General features: G+C 44.7%; 1 protein-coding gene and 1 long non-coding RNA gene across 8 annotated transcripts in view; both read left to right on the top strand.

Moving 5' to 3' along the window:
- Positions 1-9,829, top strand: part of LOC118376579 (mitogen-activated protein kinase kinase kinase kinase 4-like) — a 57,744-nt gene extending 47,915 nt beyond the window's left edge. For 5 of the 7 annotated variants that reach the window (XM_052499268.1, XM_052499275.1, XM_052499271.1 and 2 more), the window contains 9 exons: positions 1,295-1,412; positions 1,655-1,825; positions 2,161-2,304; positions 2,451-2,585; positions 2,711-2,811; positions 2,930-3,079; positions 3,964-4,123; positions 7,061-7,200; positions 7,335-9,829. In XM_052499268.1, the coding sequence (XP_052355228.1) occupies positions 1,295-1,412; positions 1,655-1,825; positions 2,161-2,304; positions 2,451-2,585; positions 2,711-2,811; positions 2,930-3,079; positions 3,964-4,123; positions 7,061-7,200; positions 7,335-7,418 (1,203 nt within the window). In that variant the 3' untranslated portion in view covers positions 7,419-9,829. The remainder of the gene's footprint in view (positions 1-1,294; positions 1,413-1,654; positions 1,826-2,160; positions 2,305-2,450; positions 2,586-2,710; positions 2,812-2,929; positions 3,080-3,963; positions 4,124-7,060; positions 7,201-7,334) is intronic. The other 2 variants (XM_052499272.1, XM_052499269.1) reach the window with 1 other exon arrangement.
- A 355-nt stretch (positions 9,830-10,184) lies between these two features.
- Positions 10,185-17,261, top strand: LOC127916689 (uncharacterized). The gene is made up of 3 exons (XR_008095538.1): positions 10,185-10,612; positions 15,263-15,486; positions 17,033-17,261. It is a non-coding gene; the product is annotated as an uncharacterized LOC127916689 (long non-coding RNA).
- Position 17,262: the final 1 nt, after the last annotated feature.

Here is a 17,262-nt window from a genome sequence, read left to right as displayed (position 1 = left end):
ACACCTCATTGGACTTAATCTCCCATCTCTCCATGGCCCTAGTGCTTTGGTGTCGATTCACTCAAGCAGTTTAGTAGTAGGCTGTGCCTGGGTGGTAGCTAGCTTGCTTGGTGTGTGGTGCTTTTGGACAAACCTAGCTTGTATAGATTTTACTGCCCAACTAAAGGTGTGTGTTAGCATGACAACGCTACTATCATGGAAGACACCAAGACACTGAACAGCGCGTCTACCTTTTAGCCTAATGATAAACTGCTGCGTTTTGATGGTTGCGTTTGATCAAAATCTGTGTGCTTTACACTGGCAATTTGACTTTTCATATTTCATCCCGTTTCTCTCAGAATTCTGTTTCTGTCCTGAACCTGCCATCTTTATTTCGTCTTCCATGTTGGTTCTACTCTCCTTTTTAAGTCACTGACCTTGTTTTTCATATCTGCTTCCAACAAATGCATATCAAATCTTCCCATGCGTTTTGTGTGTGTTGATGTTTTGTTTTTGCCGTCCGTAATGTCATGTTTGATTACTAGATGAGAAATGTCCTGATGTACAGTGTGTTGTAACAGAACCCAGTGTGTAGATGGTGTTTTATGAAGCCCTATGGTTTCTCAAGCAAGTCTGAGTGATTTTCAGTTTTAGATTGGCCAAGCCTGCAGGCCCTTCCTATTGTAGTGTTAATTGGCTACTGTAAATCCTATTAGGCCTTATGATGTTATTGTAGCCCATCAATAAACAAGTCTTCCATAGAACGTCATGAGCACAGTAAAATGGATCCATTGCGGAGTTCAAACCAGACTCACTGCAGCTGCCATAGCTCCCCCTGCTGGGGAAAATAAGTATTATTCTATGCGAACAGATTATACAATAAATAATATTGTAATATTTGACAGTATGAAGCCAAGGAGAAATAGGCTCTGGGAATACTGATTGTGTAGCAGACCAGGTTGAGTTACAGGTAGATGGGGATCTTTTAGGGCGGCAGGTAGCTTAGCCTGTAACCGATAGGTCTCTAGTTCGAATCCCAGAGGCTACATGGTAAAGAATCAGTTGATGTGCACTTGAGCAAGGCACTTAACCCTAATTGCTCCAGTGTCACAACTGATAATGGCTGACCCTGGCCGTGACCCCACTCTCTGAAGGTGTCTCGGGGGGAGTTGGGATATGCAGAAAAGACATCTCCATTTCACACCTGCGTGTAATACACACTTAAAACAGGACAAATATAAGCACCCAACATTCTTCTATCTGTCCACTGTTGTTTGTCTGTGTTCTGCTCTCACTCCCGTGCCTTTGTCGCCAGACCCACTCGGCCAGCAACACCATGCAGAAACACAAGTCTTCCTCCTCCTTCACCCCCTTCATCGACCCGCGCCTTCTGCAGGTCTCCCCCTCCAGCGGCAGCTCCCTCAACAACATGGGTGAGTCACCTCTTTTTTTCCCTCTACCCTTTAAAATGCTGATTTAGGATCAGCTCCCTCATCTTAACAATAGAATCATCTCTGGGTCAGTAACTAGGAGTTCGTATACCCTGACCTATACATAGAACATAAAGTCACTGCTTGGCACAGGAAGTGTAATAAATACAGAGCATGATCATCAAGGGCTATTAATGACAAATCAAGGCCCTGCCCCTTCCCCCTCTGACCTTTGGTGTCCACAGCGGCCTTCGGGAACGACGGGCGGCTGGTGGACGCCCTGAGGGCTGACCCGTCACGTAAGGGCTCCGTGGTCAATGTGAACCCGGTCAACACACGCCCCCAGAGCGACACGCCCGAGATCCGCAAGTACAAGAAGAGGTTCAACTCTGAGATCCTGTGTGCTGCACTATGGGGTACGTACCTGAGGAAGAGGTGGCTGAGTGGAAGGATAGAGTTGATAGATGGATGGATGAATGGAGAGATGGATGTGTGATTTACAGATTGAATGGATATATACAATTTATAGGAAATCCATCATAGGTTTCGCGACAAGCATGGCAGACCTGCTTCCCCCTGGGTTCTGACTGGTGTGTGTGTGTGTGTGTGTGTGTGTGTGTGTGTGTGTGTGTGTGTGTGTGTCCTATCCTCCCCCTCGGTTCTGACTGGTGTGTGTGTGTGTGTGTGTGTGTGTGTCCCTATCCTCCCCCTGGGTTCTGACTGGTGTGTGTGTGTCCCTGTCCTCTCCCAGGTGTCAACCTGCTGGTGGGGACAGAGAGTGGTCTGATGCTGCTGGACCGTAGTGGTCAGGGGAAGGTCTACCCCCTCATCAGCCGACGGCGCATCCAGCAGATGGACGTCCTGGAGGGACTCAACGTCCTGGTCACTATATCAGGTACGGACCAACGGAGGTGCACGGACACACGAATACGCTCTCCTGAATTATACTCAAACTCATTCTCTCTTGTTCTTTTATCTCACCATCACACACACACACACACACACACACACACACACACACACACACACACACACACACAGGGAAGAAGAATAAGCTGCGTGTGTACTACCTGTCCTGGCTGAGGAACAAGATACTCCACAACGACCCCGAGGTGGAGAAGAAGCAGGGCTGGGTCACTGTAGGAGAGCTGGAGGGCTGCGTACACTACAAAGTCGGTACGTTCCACTTCCCATTTACCATCAGGAATGACACTTTTCTCTTGTTACAAGGCTGTAGCAGGTCCAAGTCCTATCTTGACGAGTGGGCAGAAATAAAACCTTTTTTTTCCTCTTGATTTAAGTGAAATATGAGAGGATCAAGTTCTTGGTCCTTGCCTTGAAAAACTCTGTGGAGGTGTATGCGTGGGCCCCCAAGCCGTACCACAAGTTCATGGCCTTCAAGGTACAGTAAACTGGCTCAGGCTGCAGTCAGACCACCATGGCATTGGTTTACATTCACTTTCCCACTACAAATGACCTTAAAGGTGCATTTTGTCAATTTTAACGTCTTCCTCCTGCAGTCGTTTGGTGACCTGGTGCACAAGCCCCTGCTGGTTGACCTGACGGTGGAGGAGGGTCAGAGGTTAAAGGTCATCTACGGCTCCAGCAACGGCTTCCACGCCGTGGACGTGGACTCTGGGGCGGTTTACGACATCTACCTGCCCACACACGTAAGAGACCCACCCATCTGTCTCATTCCTCTGCCTCCCGTTTTTCCCTGTTCCACCAATCCATGGCTGAATCTGAAACCCAACACTTTCACCACTCGACATGTGCCTTCACGAGCCAATCTCAAATGCTGATTTTCGAGTCAAGGGCTCCACTGCGCCCTTCAGAAGCCTCTTTATCCTATGACTCAGCACCCTTGGCAGCAACTTCTTCCCATGAATCTTAGCATGTTACCTAGCAACAACAGTCACTACCTCCTCGCCCTCACATTTGAAGTTTAAATCCGAGGAGGTCTTAGTGACAGGATTTTTTTGTGTATTTCTGAAGTTTGAGCCAGTCACTGCTGTGCTGTGCACGAACAGGCAGATGTCGTTTTGTTTTTACTACTTTCTCACTCTATATCGGAGTATGCGTCCGTCTGCCCAAGGTCCCCAGTGCCCGTGTTTCATGAGTCATGCTGCAAGACAGGTCGCGGGCGACAATACTCGCAAATGGACTTAGATAAGTTGCAGTTGGGACATCGCGTGTGTGTCGTCTCAATGCTCATTTTGGCCAAAACACTGACAGACTCGAGTGATCACTCTTCGAACCCAACCGCAAGTGGCCACTTGATAAAGGACGTAAGGGCCAAGTCTTTGGTTTGAGATTCAGCCCATGTATATGGGGGCATATTCATTAGGTCACACTGTATCAAAAACATTTTTCAACGGAAAGCGAAAACAAGTCTTTCTTATTGGGCAAATACAGGTAGTCCTTGTTTCAGCAGCTTTTTTCTTCAGCTAAGTTCTTTATGAATACGACTCGAGACTAACCTTTTTTGTCTTTGTCTCTGTTTGCTCTCCTCCCTCCGACTCTTCCTCCCACTCTACCCTTCCTCTCCCTTCAGATCCAGACCAATATCCAGTCCCATGCCATCATCATCCTGCCCAACACGGATGGTATTGAGCTGCTGGTGTGTTACGAGGACGAGGGTGTCTACGTTAACACCTATGGACGCATCACCAAAGACGTGGTGCTGCAGTGGGGCGAGATGCCCACCTCAGTGGGTACGTAACACTCACACTGGGACGCACATACGGTGCATTCGGAAAGTATTCAGACCCTTCACCCTTTCCACATTTTGTTACGCTACAGCATTATTCTAAAATGGGTTAAAAACAATTTGTCAAGTCCCTCAATCAACACACGATACCCTACAATGAAAAAGCAAAACAGGTTTTTAGATATTTTTGCAGATTTATTAAAAATACTAAACTGATATTACATTTACATAAGCATTCAGATCCTGGACTCAGTACTTTGTTGAAGCACCTTTGGCAGTGATTACAGCCTCGAGTCTTCTTGGGTATAACGCTACATGCTTGGCACACCTGTATTTGGGGAGTTTCTCCTATTCTTCTCTGCAGATCATCCAACACTCTGTCAGGTTGGATGGGGAGTGTTGCTGTACCGCTATTTTCAGGTCTCTCCAGAGCTATTCAAGTCCGGGCTCTAGCTGGGCCACTCAAGGACATTGAGACTTGTCCTGAAGCCACTCCTGCATTGTCTTGGCTGTGTGCTTAGGGTCGTTGTCCTTCGTCCCAGTTTGAGGTCCTGAGCACTTTGAAACAAGGATCTCCCTGTACATTGCTCTGTTCATCTTTCCCTCGATCCTGACTAGTCTCCCAGTGCCTGCTGCTGAAAAACATCCCCACAGCATGATGCTGCCACCACCACGCTTCATTGTAGGGATGGTGTCAGGTTTACTCCAGACGTGACGCTTGGCATTCAGGCCAAAGAGTTTAATCTTGGTTTCGCCAGACCAGAGAATCTTGTTTCTCATGGTATGACTCCTTTAGGTGCCTTTATGCTAACTCCAAACGGGCTGTCATGTGCCTTTTACTGAGGAGTGGCTTCCGTCTGACCACTCTACCATAAAGGCCTGATTGGTGGAGTGCTGCAGAGATGGTTGTCCTTCTGAAAGGCTATCCCATCGCCACAGAGGAACTCTGTCAGAGTCACCATCAGGTTCTTGGTCACCTCCCTGACCAAGGCCCTTCTCCCCCGATTTGGTCGGGCAGACAGCTCTAGGAAGAGTCTTGGTGGTTCCAAACTTCTATTTAAGAATGATGGAGGCCACTGTGTTCTTCAATGCTGAAGACATTTTTTGGTACACTTCCTCAGATCTGTGCCTCGACACAGTCCGGTCTCGTAGCTCTGTGGACAATTCCTTCGACCTTGTGGCTGTGTTTCTTTCTATGGTCAACTGTGGGACCTTTATATAGACAGGTGTGTGTTAGTTCGACTGATTAATCGGAATGGCTGATTAATTAGGGCCGATTTCAAGTTTTCATAACAATCTGTAATCTGCATTTTTTTGGTCGCCGATTATGGCCGATTACATTGCACTCCATGAGGAGACTGCCTGGCAGGCTTGACCACCTGTTACGCGAGTGCAGCAAGGAGCCACGGTAAGTTGCTAGCATTAAACGTATCTTATAAAAACCAATCAATCTTAACATAATCACTAGTTAACTACACATGGTTGATGATATTACTAGTTTAACTAGCTTCTCCTGCATATTTAGTTAAAGGACATCCATTTTAGCAGGCAATATTAATGAGGAAAAGTGTGTCACTTTTCTTGCGTTCTGTGCAAGCAGAGTCAGGGTATATGCAACAGTTTGGGCTGTCTGGCTCGTTGCGAACTGTGTGAAGACCATTTCTTCCTAACAAAGACCGTAATTGATTTGCCCGAATTTTACATAATTATGACATAACATTGAATGTTGTGCAATGTAACAGCAATATTTAGACTTATGGATGCCACCCGTTCGATAACATACGGAGCGGTTCCGTATTTCACAGAAATAATGTTTTGTTTTCAAAATGAGAGTTTCCGGATATGACCATATTAAATGACCTAAGCTCGTATTTCTTTGTATTATTATATTATAATTAAGTCTATGATTTGATAGAGCAATCTGCAGGCTCGTAAGCATTCATTCAAACAGCACTTTCCTGCGTTTGCCAGCAGCTCTTCGCAATGCTTGAAGCACAGCGCTGTTTATGACTTCAAGCCTATCAACTCCCGAGATTAGGCTGGCAATACTAAAGTGCCTATAAGAACATCCAATAGTCAAAGGTTAATGAAATACAAATGTTCTAGAGAGAAATATTCCTATAATTCCAATAACTACAACCTAAAACTTCTTACCTGGGAATATTGAAGACTCGTGTTAAAAGGAACCGCCAGCTTTCATATGTTCTGAGCAAGGAACTTAAACGGTAGCTTTCTTACATGACACATATTGCACTTTTACTTTCTTCTTCAACAGTGTTTTTGCATTATTTAAAACAAATTCAACAGGTCTCATTATTTATTTGAGACTAAATTGATTTTATTAATGTATTATATTAAGTTAAAATAAGTGTTCACCCACTATTGTTGTAATTGTCATTATTACATATATAAAATCTGTATCAGCTTTTTTTGGTCCTCCGATAAGTTGTATCAGTGTTGAAAAATCCTAATCGATCGACCTCTCCAAATCATGCCCTACAATTTAATTTACCACAGGTGGACTCCCAAGTTTTAGAAACATCTCAAGGTTGATCAAGTGGAAACAGGATGCACCTGAGCTCAATTTCGAGTCTCATAGTAAGGGGTCTGAATAATTATGTAAATAACGTGTTCATTTTTAAATAAATTAGCAAATATGTGTAACTTGTTTTTGCTTTTTCATTATGGGGTATTGTGTGTAGTTTAACATTTTATTTAATCCATTTTTGAATAAGGCTGTAACGTAACAACATTTTCAAAGAGTGAAGTGGTCTGAATACTTTCCGAATGCACTGTACACACATGTTAAACCTGTTTAAGACACACAGGAGTGGCTTGTGGTGAAACTAAGTTTTCAACCTTTAATTTAAGTACATAGTAGTTTTCAATAAACACTCACACACACTTTCTTAATAACTTGATTGTCCATCTGTGTGTGTAGCCTACATTAGGTCCAACCAGATCATGGGCTGGGGGGAGAAGGCCATAGAGATCAGGTCTGTGGAGACAGGACACCTGGACGGGGTCTTCATGCACAAGAGAGCCCAGAGACTCAAGTTCTTGTGTGAGAGGAATGACAAGGTGAGTTATGCGTACAACACACACTTTGGTTACTTGCATAGATGTTCATCAATGTTGATAAAGATCCCTCTCTCTCACTCTCTCGCTCACACTCTCTTGCTCACACTCTCTCTCTCACTGTTTATGTCCTGCAGGTGTTCTTTGCGTCGGTGCGCTCTGGAGGTTCCAGCCAGGTCTACTTCATGACCCTGGGCCGTACCTCTCTGCTTAGCTGGTAGTGTACACACACACACCCAGCAGCATGAAGACAGCACCCCTCGGTTTATTACCACCATAATGATGACTCATGACGATCTTGAACTTGACGTACAACTGGAGTATCGAGCTTCACTGAGCTCTGAGGCGGCGCGATACCTAAATATCACCGGTTTCAAATAAGTAAAGACAATTGCATGATAAACGGACTGAAATCATGAAGGGGAGGCCACGGGGTCCCTATAGGTTGATGGGACTGTGTTTGTTTGTCAGTTGGTAGTGCTGTCATCATGCCCATTGGCCACTCTGCTCTGACAACAGACGTCATCAGCTTTTCTGGGTTCCTGCCCCCAAACCCTACTAGAGCCTTCCCTTACCTCCTGCACCAGTGGGAGTAGGGATCTGAGCCCGACTTATTCAAAACACTAGTAGATGTTAATGTGTGTCTATTGGAAGAAAAGAGAGGGGGATGTGTTGTGTGACAGAGGAGGATGGAAAAGGATGAAAGAGAATGTTGCCGAGGAAGGGAAGCTTATAGCACCAGACAGGTGAAAGGTCATACAGTAGTTTGTTATTGTGTTTAGTCCAGGTCAAGTTCAGGTCAACCTCTGTGTTGAGTTTCTTAGATCAGTTCCTCGGACTGACATGCCGTTGCCACCACATGGGTACATTTTCAAATGGGTCGTGCTTGACATTGAAAATGTAACTTTTGTCTCTCTTTCACTCTGGCCTTCCTCTTGATAAGGGTTCAAACAGGGTTAAAGTGTGGAGAGAAGTTTCATCAAAGATGTCGACTTAACCCTTAATAGGACACTGCAACCTTATAGGGGCCTTTCCAGTCCCATATACTCCTGAGGGTCTTTTCCAGCCTCCCTCAACTTTAACGTGCCACATTGCCTCTCCTTGGTCGTGTTGGGTAAACTGTGAATGGGTTGATATGTACAGTAGACTCTAGAGAACCGTCTTGGTCATGAGTCATGACTTTGACCCACCATTTGGTAGCATGATGACCAGGGTATTCAATGGAACAAGTGTCAAGATTAAATATACCTTAAAGATTTGTAGATGAAGATTTAAAATCCACAACATATCCAAATGTATCAGCAAACACAGGTTCGATTTGTTTTTCATTTTAATGGGCCCCTCCACTGAATTCAGGTTTACGTTTGTTGCTACTTGTACAATCTGTTGTGACAAATGCTTTAGGTTTTGCTCATAACTCCTACAGGAAATGTATCAAAATCTGACATTTGAGTGAGATTGAATTATTCCATGTAAAACCTATTATGAAGCAGCATGGTCCCCATTTTGATACATTTGTGAAATTGTTGTATTTCCATGTTGGACTCTTTAATACCAACAGACCACCATAGCCTGGTAGCTTCACCCCCTCAGCTTGTCTGCATTATTTTAGTATCTTGACTCTGAGGGCAGAAGGGGACATTTTGTTTTGTACAGTCTGTCCCAGTCCAGGCAGTAGTATGCTATGGATTGAAGCAACACGACAACAACCTAGAAGCCTTTCCAAACCCCAGCAGCTCCTGGTTTTAATTGTTTTGTTTTCCTTTTGCCCCTCGATCCAACGAGTGAAAAATGGGACTGCACTTGTTTGTCCTAATGTTTCTTGGTTAGCCTGGGTGCCAGTCTGAAGCAGCAGCAAGGAGCTAGACTGGCACCCTGGTTAGATTCTTTGTATGGACAAACTTTTTTTCAAGAATGGAAATCATAATGTTTCTATCACATGTCCCTCCAAAGCTTGACCCTCTTACAGTGGACAGTCACATCCTGTTTGGGTGTGATGATTCCAGGCCTCTAAGGAACGCAACGCTGTAAGAATATAGAAATGAGATGCTTTCTCCTCTGCAAATCTGTGAAACGCGGTGCCATGCCAAGATGGCATAAGTCACATATTTTAAGTGTTACAAACCACTACAGAAAGTACCGATTTACATTTTTAACTCCTTCGTTTGTTTCTGTCATTTTTATTACCCTTAAAATGATGCGGCTGCAGTGGTTTATAAAGGTTAATGCACACATTATGTTAATTGTTTACAGAGGCAATGTTTTGTTAAACCAATGTGCATCAATATAAATATTTATGGTTTATTTTAGGGCAATAATCCCTTTTTTTTTAGCTTTGTATCATTTGGAGGTTCATGTACAGGAATAACCCTTGACCTCTGTTCATTCACTTTTCAAAAATGACAGAATTCTGAGTTTAAATCACTGATTTTCCTGGATAACACAGCAGTGTGCCCTTGGCTGTGGCAACGTTGCAACACAGTGACAAGGTTCTCTGCTGCCCAGGTGACATGTTTTCCTCAAGTGTTTCTACCATGCTACTCTAATTTATGTCCTCTGTGTATTATGGGAATTGTTGTATTTTCCTCAAGGTCTTTTTTCCATTGAATAAAATCCTAAGTAATTTACTAAATTGTGTGAGGTAGTTTTGTAAACCTTTAACAAAGCGTTCAGTCTTCTCTATTGTGTGAAATAAATGGGTCTGTAAACAAATCGAATGTCTGAATATCAAATTAATCTGAGCCTAAGAAACATTATGGAGTTATTGTATTTTAAGTGTTCCAAATATGGTAACATTTATACAAACCATGTAAAAGAACCCCAAGTAAATGTTGCATGACGTTTCCATAATTTAACCCATTTTAATGAATTTATCTTCAAGTAAAGACTCCTTGTACATCTGTCAGCTCACCACAAGATGACCCTGTACCACGCACTGCTCCTAGCTCTAGCCTGCCTGCTCTAGCCTCCTCCCAGACAACTCGAGCCGGATGTTTATGTCAAGCATCAGCAGGTGAACTGCATCATGACAAAGGTTCGTTTCATGATCAGACATTTTCAAGTTTGAGCCACATATACAAGTGCATTAAATTTGACTAGCCGTTTGTATGTAGCTAGCTTGGACGATGTTACTGGTGGTTCTGACTATCATGATGTCGGTATGAATTACACGTCGAACTTCAAAAGGAAGCAGGAATGCTGCAGGCGGTCTAATCCTGTCAACGCTAGCTAACTAGTTCGGTAACCGACAACGACGTTATCATTTTGCAGCTGTCAATTATTTTTACATTTCAGCTTGTCAACTTTGTGTCGAATGCCACGCCCAGCAGCTGTGGGCACCGTAGACTAGAGCATGTAAGGACCACCAAATGAGTGCTGCTGATTTTAATGTCGCGAACTTGGCTACCTACCACTGGTGAGTGAATTTCTTGTGCTTTTTAAGTTAGACATTTAGCGATATAGATCAAATCGGGCCCCGTGTGTGTTACCCAGGCCAGCTTGCACGTGTCCCACCGTCTCTTCTGGTCCATTCAGCTGTAAGAGAGAGGGGCACCTGCACCCCAGACATGAGCATGGAGGCCTCGTGAAAGATGTTTTTTTTTTAAACAGAAGTCACCATAATTGGGCTGGGGAGTTGTCTGGCCTGGGCAATGGGTTTGCATGGCCCAACAGCTGGTCTGTCCCATGAGGGTCTCTCCCTTTCTCCTGCCTGCCTCCAGGTCCTCAACCTGGCCCCATGGACCACAACACTCCTGCTGCTGCTCCTCACCGACCTGGCCCTCTCTGCCAAGGCTGGAGGCCACCTGTCAATAGAAGTCATTACTGGTCAGTGGTCAAAAGTAAATAAAGGGACACAATTATTAAGCCTTTTTAAAAAAAAAAATGATTAGGGCAAAATAATTTCCTAAATATTTTCTCAACTTTCCTCATTTTTTGTGCCTACTGAACATGTGTATGTTGACTGAGATGGCTGGAGGTCAGTGGTGACGTGACCCTTGTAACTGAAAAGCCAGCGGGGTCAAATAAAAGGTTAGAGAGCACAGGGGCCATAGAGATGCTATTAAATTACTATTCTAATTCCTAATTCTATGACAGTGGCTACACGGCCCCCTTCTGCTCCTTTTGACACTGGTAGCGCAGTGTCTTCTAGTAAGTGTCCCTGACTCTACTTCACTACTTAACCTTTTTAACCCTCATTTGCGTACTTCAGTCCTATTGTCCTAGGCCTATTACTGTTGAAAAAACATTTGTAACCAAATCTTCATCTAACCTTTGAAACTGTGTGGTGTTTGGAGTGCTGTGTTGAAGATGACCTTCCATTTTGAGGAATGCCAGCTATTTGTGGCTGTCTGAGAATGCAAATCGGGGTATAGGTAAACTTCCAGCAGTTGTCGTGAAGACACCTGTTTACTTTAAGTCGAGTGGGCAGGTGGTCTCTAAGCCACTGTAACAGTGTGGCTGATGGTCAATGGGCTACTGTGTTATTAGACTATGTTATACAGTATGTTGGTGGGCCTCCAGCAGATGTCGTAAAGACACCTGTTTACTTTAAGCCGAGGGGGCAGATGGTCTCTAAGCCGCTGTAACTGAGAGTGGCAGCGTTCACCAACTGGCGGGCCAAATTTGATTGTATTCAAATGTAAGCAAGGTTTGTAATGATTGTTAAAGTCAAACATATTTGTTTGGACTTCTTGTGGGCCATTTGCAGTCTACAAATGATTTGTAATTCTGTTCTGGCCCTCCAACCATCTGCTCCAGAAAGTATTGGCCCTTGGCTGAAATCTAGTTGATCCCTGGTCTACTATGTTATTAGACTGTTATACAGTACCATGGGCCAGCTTTACTCTTTTGCCTCCAGCCCTCAAACATCTGCCCGGGCTACTCTGCTCTCCACAGCTGCTGTGGTTCTATTACACAGCCCAAGGTAATACTGAGTGCTAAAACACAACTATGATATGCTCACAGTCCCAACAGTGACTTATGTGAGTGTCAGATAAACAAGTCACAGTTGGGAGCATTTTACGTTTGCTTATTAAAAAAAGTTCTGTCCAGTGCCACCAACTCCATTTAAACTTGTTTGTTTTCTCTAGCCTACGTACATGCAGTGTTTATCCCAACTTAAAGTTCAGGAACTAAACTAACTATTTGTGCTTCCAAGTCATTTCCCTTTTAAAGTGTGCTGCCCGGAACAATGAAGTCCCCCTTTTCATCCTCATTCCAGCCCACCCTACATGCCCATCCTGTCCCCTTTCACCCCACTGCGACTCTCCCCTCCCCTCTTGCATTCTCTGTAAGGACATGCAGTGCTTTTAACATGATTTACCCCAGTAGAAGTGTGTAACCCTGACCCTCACCCCAACCAAGCCAAAAACAAAGGGGTTAGAGCTGCTGCAGTTCCCCAGCTAGCCAGGTGTTCCTCACCCCAGGCCTGTGTTCTAGCAGCGCTTAGCCTCATGTTGCAGCTGCCTGCATGGGTCCCTTTGTGTGCCTCTGTTATTGACCATACACCCCCTCTTTGATTCATTGCTCACACAGGGGAAGACCCTTTCAGAGTGACAGGGTGTGTGTGTGTGTATATCTCTGTCTACGCGTGCCTATAGGAGACTGGGTTCAAATGCGCCTGCCCGCCTGCGTTTGTGTGTCTCATTGTGAGGTCACTGCACTCCCATTGGTGGAGCCAGGCAGCCAGTGTCTAACCGAGGAATGGTCGACATTGTAGCTCCATCTGTTGAGACACTCATTGTTCAACCTGCCTGGCTTTCTTGGGAAAAACTGTGCCTTATGGTAAACACACTATCCTTGGATTTTGGCTTTGAAGAGTAGGAAGCGTATGGAATGTGAAATACTTTATTTTTTGCTCACATCTGTTGAGCGGGGGATCTATGAACTTCTAAAAGCTTTCTCTAATACTGGAATGAACCAAGCTATTTCCTTAAGGCCATTTTACTAAGGAGGTTTGCTTTGTTTGGCCGTTGGATGTTCTGCTGAGGTCAGGGTAAGTGGAGATATTAGGCCTAACTATTTAGGCTATCTTTCCCATCAAACCATGTCTGTTTCAATGCAGCATTTCAATAGGCTTATGTCTTCTGACAATTATAACAGGTTTCAAAAACAAGTTGCCATGAGCATTTGTAATGACATCAAATATGTTAGTATTTAGCTGTACCCAATTAGGCTTTCATGTGTTATTTTTCCTTGGAATGTGTAGTGATTTATGTTTGACCAAGGGCATGTCTCTTCACCAGTGGAGTGGTCACCTTTGAACATGTTGTCTCACCACACCTGGTGACAGGTTTCTCTTTCTTATAGGGCTCACAGGGCTTTGGGGCAAATGTCTTTTCACAGCCTCTTTAAGGGACTTTTAGCACGAGAGGGTGTATGTTATGAGACGCTCACTGTGCACATTTTTTGTTTCAACATTTAGTTTATTCTGGTTTTACAGTTTAGTGAAAAATAACACATCGTGAGGAGGAGGTTGGAGTAAGTTATGCTACACTTCTTTCTGAAAAGAATCGATTGGGAAAGTCTGAATTTGACCGAGATATACTGAGCCTTCCGAAAGTCTAAATACCCCTTGAATTACTCCACATTTTGTTGTTACAGCCTGATTTCACAATGGATGAAATATAAACAAATTCTCACCCATCTACACACGATATCACATCATGACAAAGTGAAAACCAGTTTTTGGAAATGTTTTCACTTTTATTGAAAATGAAATACAGAAATCTAATTTACATAAATGTTCACAACACCGAGTCGGTACTTTGTAGAAGCACCTTCGGTAGCGATTACAGCTGTGAGTCTTTCTCGTACAGCTTTCCACACCTGGACTGTGCAACATTTTCCCATTCATTCTGTAATCTTTGCTAGACGACCCTTTTCAGGTCTTGCCATAGATTTTCAAACAGATTTAAGTCAAAACTCTTAACTCGGCCACTCAGGAACATTTACTGTCTTCTTGGTAAGCAAATCCAGTGTTTTTAGGGTATTATTCTGTTTAGGCTTTCTTCTCTTCACTCTGTCCATTAGGTTATTCTGGAGTACAGTTGTTTCCTCTTACTTTCTCTGACAGAATAATCTCTCCGAAAGTGAATGAGAATCAAACTAAGCTTCATGTCTGTGGTTTAAGCCTCGTTCTGAATTCTAAGAGACTATTGGAGACTTGGCCAGTTTGACAATAGTTTGGTTTTAAAAGGTAAATTATTTGTTAATTGCTTTGCTTCAAAATACTTTTGGACGAACATTACTGGAAAAACTGGCCCACTGAGATGAAGGTACGAGAAACATTCTCACTGGCTGGGTGCTGGCGTATGAGTGATGTGTTACTGATGAGTTGGGGAAGAGACAATGTTGTGATATTTTTTTTAGGACGAAGAAAAGGTTCTCCCTTTTAGTGTCACGTGACTCTGTCTGGCGGGGCCGGGCGCAGCAGGCTCCTTGGAGTGGGAGTGGGAGGGGGAGGACCAGAGATAGCTCTCGTTCCCCTGCGGTTCCAGAAGACATCTGTTGCCCTGGCTAATGGCAGCAAAGCCCTCATCCCTCCCAGCCAGTGCTGAACAGGCCCAACCCTTCCTTTTCTTTGGAAATAATTCAACTCTGCAGGCAGCCACCCCCTCTTCGCCACCAACACCAGAACCAAGGAGGGAAAATCCAGACCCCCATCTCACACACCACTGCCCCCCAGCCCAAAGCCCTGTGTTACATATTCATTAGCCTACGCTTCAGTGCTTCAATCTATGAATGCACCGCCAATACTAGGAGGGACTCTGGGCTGATGTTTGAAAGATGCTATCGAATGAAACGGCAGTTGAGGCTGGCGGCTGTCCAACAAGGCATGGCATCATAGTCCACACAGCTTGATAGTTCTGCTGTCACTGATAATGAGCTACGTTATTGAAAGGAAAAGGTTGTAGGCTACATGGCGTAAGATTTCTGTAACGGCTTTTTGGGGTTTCTAGCCGACATTGTATTGTCTGCATGTCTGAAGCAGCTTCTGTGAGACTCTGGGGTTTGTGGCCAAAGTCTGTTTCCAATCTCTGCCGTCCGTCTCTCTCCTTAACAGGTAACTAGGTGGAGTCCCTGCGAGAACACGTGTTGAAAGATGCTGAGCTAAGGCCTCGGAGCAGGGCGGACACCCTCCACTGCATGTTCTGCATCTCATCAGGAGGACTGTTGCTTCCAGAGGCTCGTCACCTAGACGACAGCAACCCAGTCCCCTTCTGTGTGTGCGGCTGTGGACAGGCGGCGGGCGCTCCGAGCATCAACCCGACAATGGCTGCAGTGGAGGTGACCCTGAGTGCAACTGGCAGTTGTATTGTTGGGGACCGTCAGTCAGGCACACTTAAGCGGCCCCTCTTCCCCAGGTCTTCCTTTGTGCACAAAGGACAGAATTATTCCAGCTCTGGCTCTGTCTTTTTAGGGGACATTCTTTCAACCGCTGCAGCCTAGCAACCCTGGGCCATGTTGCTAAGCAGCCCTCTTTCATGTATGCGCACACTCCCATCCTCCCACCCCACCACGACACCTTTTAAAGGGATGTTACATTTTAGCAGACATGAAAACATGTGGATTAGGTTTTAGGTAACTTTAAAAGGCTAGAGGCTGCAGACTCAACAGATGTATCTGCTAACGTGATGATGCCCTATAACCACATTGTTGCACAGTTATGGCTAAATGATGATGCTGTGGGCTATACACTTGACTGTTATTTCTTGTGATATTATAATATGCAGTTGTTTATAGTGCCCATCTGGGTTGGGATCTTCAAATCCATTTCACAATACAAGAGATCTATTGAAACCTCTGTTCAAGAATTGAAAATGGCCGTTTATTTTAAGTGAGGATTTTTCCATTGAATTGGTTTTTCAATACTGAAATGACTGGATTGAAATGGATACTTCCCCAAGTACCACGGTGCCCTATCTTCGAGGAGCAGACCTAATATTTCCGAATTGCAACTTGCAAGTGATCAAATTCTGCCACCCTATTGGTTACCATTGAGGCCTGAGTGCCTCTATTGATTTTTACTTCCTGGTCCTTTAGTGTACAAACGAGAGACTCTTCCCCAGGGGAGGAACCATATTCTCCTGAAGCACGGGGGGAGTCAGGCCTTAGCCCAACACATAACGGCTATTTGTGTTTAAACAGAGCATCCTCTGTTCCCCCTGAGATTGATGTGTTGTGATGTGGGCTGGGTGAGAGGCTGCACGCCATGGCTGGCCCCCCTAAAAGAGCGGGAACCCCTTAATTAGGACAGGGCACCCCCAGGAACGCACCCCTCTTTGTCTCAGCCAATCTGTTCCCTGCTGGGGAGCTCGGCTCAGGTCAGCTAGTCACATCCAACAAACAAATTAGGTTCAGTGTTTAAGTAGCCTAAACATGGCCTTATTTTACTATAAAAACATACAATACTTCCCATATGTTTCCTAAGACAGCAGTCTGTCGCAGAGCGTATTTCAAGGTCTGTATTTATTGCAGTACAATTTGTCCAAAAGTGTCAAATATTGGTTTATGGAGGATCATTAGTTTAGTATATTCAATTATTCTCTCTCTCTCTCGGGTGAAGCTCACAGCTCCGTCTACCTATCCTCACTAAAGGATATTGAATGTCAAGCCCGTTGAAGTTTCTCATCAGGTTACTGACACCAGAGGTGTGTAGGAGATGTATGTCTCGTGAGAGCCGAACTTTAACAAGACATTTTATGAGCATGGATTCTCTCCTATTGTTTTTCAACTGAAGTCTAGCCTTGTCTAATGGATCTCAGTTAGTCCTTGGGCTTTACTCACTGAAATACTCTTCCATTTAACTCACTCTTTTACCTCTCTCTCTCAGGCACTCATGCCATGGACACGGTAAGACGGGGGTAGAAGTGGTGGGAGTGGTCCTCCGGGTCACGCCTCAGCCCAGAGCTGGATGTTTGTGACAGATTCATGGGCCTGAAGGACCATCCGGAGGAGGATGGAGCAGGCCGCATCCTTGACCTGGGGCTGGTTTTAGAGTACCTCCACATCGAAGGCTCCGTCAGCAGGCAGGCTGGCGCCGATACAGGGCCCAGTATGGAG

The sequence above is a fragment of the Oncorhynchus keta genome, chromosome 37, assembly GCF_023373465.1.
Source record: "Oncorhynchus keta strain PuntledgeMale-10-30-2019 chromosome 37, Oket_V2, whole genome shotgun sequence".
NCBI lineage: Eukaryota > Metazoa > Chordata > Actinopteri > Salmoniformes > Salmonidae > Oncorhynchus > Oncorhynchus keta.
Note: the sequence above shows the minus strand (reverse complement) of the source record. Positions and strands in the feature narration are given on the sequence as shown.